The 1,346-nt window shown below is 52.3% G+C and overlaps 1 protein-coding gene across 1 annotated transcript in view; it reads right to left on the minus strand.

Annotated features, from left to right (window-relative positions):
* Positions 1–1,014, minus strand: part of LOC107089866 (vacuolar protein sorting-associated protein 26B-like) — a 7,445-nt gene extending 6,431 nt beyond the window's left edge. Inside the window, exon 1 of the mRNA XM_015382886.1 lies at positions 675–1,014. Within this exon, the coding sequence (XP_015238372.1) occupies positions 675–897 (223 nt within the window). The 5' untranslated portion in view covers positions 898–1,014. The remainder of the gene's footprint in view (positions 1–674) is intronic.
* Between the last annotated feature and the right edge of the window lie 332 nt (positions 1,015–1,346).

A 1,346-nucleotide genomic window follows, 5' to 3' on the forward strand; every position in this document is an offset into this window, starting at 1 on the left:
TATCTGTAGAATGGGTCTGTTCTATGTGTTGACTTCTACATTCAGAGGGCCCCCTGCCTGTCTTTGCCTAGGGCCCCAGACTTCCTAAATCCACCCCTGACTGAGGCCAGCTTTCTTAGTGTCCCTGCAGAGGTTAAAGGACTGCAGCTGAGTTCCTAGTTCCTGGATCTGAAAGCTGGATCCCTGAGTCAAGACCTCTTCCTCCTGAGAGCCGCCTTCTGTTTGCATCATCATCATCATCATCATCATCATCATCATCATCATCATCATCCCTGTAAGCATGATCCTTCCATTGATTTGCGAAGACATGGAAATGAAAACATGAGTAGAGAGGAGTGTAAACCTTCCAACCCTGCAGAGGGTTGGAAGGTTTAGCTTAGATCAGGGACCTCACAGTGGGCCATTAGGGGCCCCACAGTGGGCTCTCAGGGGCCCCACTGTGGGGCCCTCAGGGGCCGCTGTCCTGCAGGTTTCAGAGGTTTCCCAGATGAACAGGCTTCCACCATCAGAATCAGCTGTGCTGAAGCCGGGAAACCTCTGAAACCTGCAGGACAGCGGCCCTCAGGGACCCACTCAGGGATGATCCTCTGTGGGTGATGACGTCAGCGATCACGGGACTCCCTGCCTGTTCCAGAGGGAACTTGTTGATCGCAGACAGGAAGCGGCCCGCTTACCTATCTGACCCACAAACTCCACTCTGATGCCGCTGTGCTCCAGCCTCTTCCCCGGGTACTTCAGCGTCACGCTGACCTTCCCGGCCACCGTCTCTCCGTCGTAGAAGAGGAAATATTTGTCCTTCCTTCCGTCTTCGCTCTTGTGCTCCGCTTTCTTCCTCGTCTCGGCGTCATTCAGGATGATATCGATGTCCGCAGTCTGACCGAACCCGAAGAAGCTCATGGCTGCTTCCGGTTCCGCTTCTCACTGATGGAGCCGAGCAGCGCGCGAGCGTCCAGCTTCTGGATGTGCAGCGCGAGCCGCTTCCAGACCACAGAGCATTCCGAGTTACTCCGCCACTGCGCATGCGCACAGAGTCACGTGAGGACAGCTGTCATCAGACTGTTTCCTCTTTCTGGACTGTTTAGACTTTAGTTCAAAGACGGTGAAGAAAATTGGAATTTAAAGTTTTGAGTTTAAAACAGCATATTTTCATGATAATAATAACTGAACTTTATTGATCTCACCTTGGAGAAATTAACTGTATTTAAGCCATTCCTTTGGGCAGCAGTGGGCTGCCATGGTGCGGTGCCTGGAGAGCAGCTGATTTAAACACTGATCACTATTTATTCCCTGGATTGCTGATTGCTCGTTGGTAGTACGGGGGTGAAGTGAAGCCACCGGCCGCCATA

The sequence above is a fragment of the Cyprinodon variegatus genome, unplaced genomic scaffold, assembly GCF_000732505.1.
Source record: "Cyprinodon variegatus isolate N-32 unplaced genomic scaffold, C_variegatus-1.0 Scaffold269, whole genome shotgun sequence".
Lineage (NCBI taxonomy): Eukaryota > Metazoa > Chordata > Actinopteri > Cyprinodontiformes > Cyprinodontidae > Cyprinodon > Cyprinodon variegatus.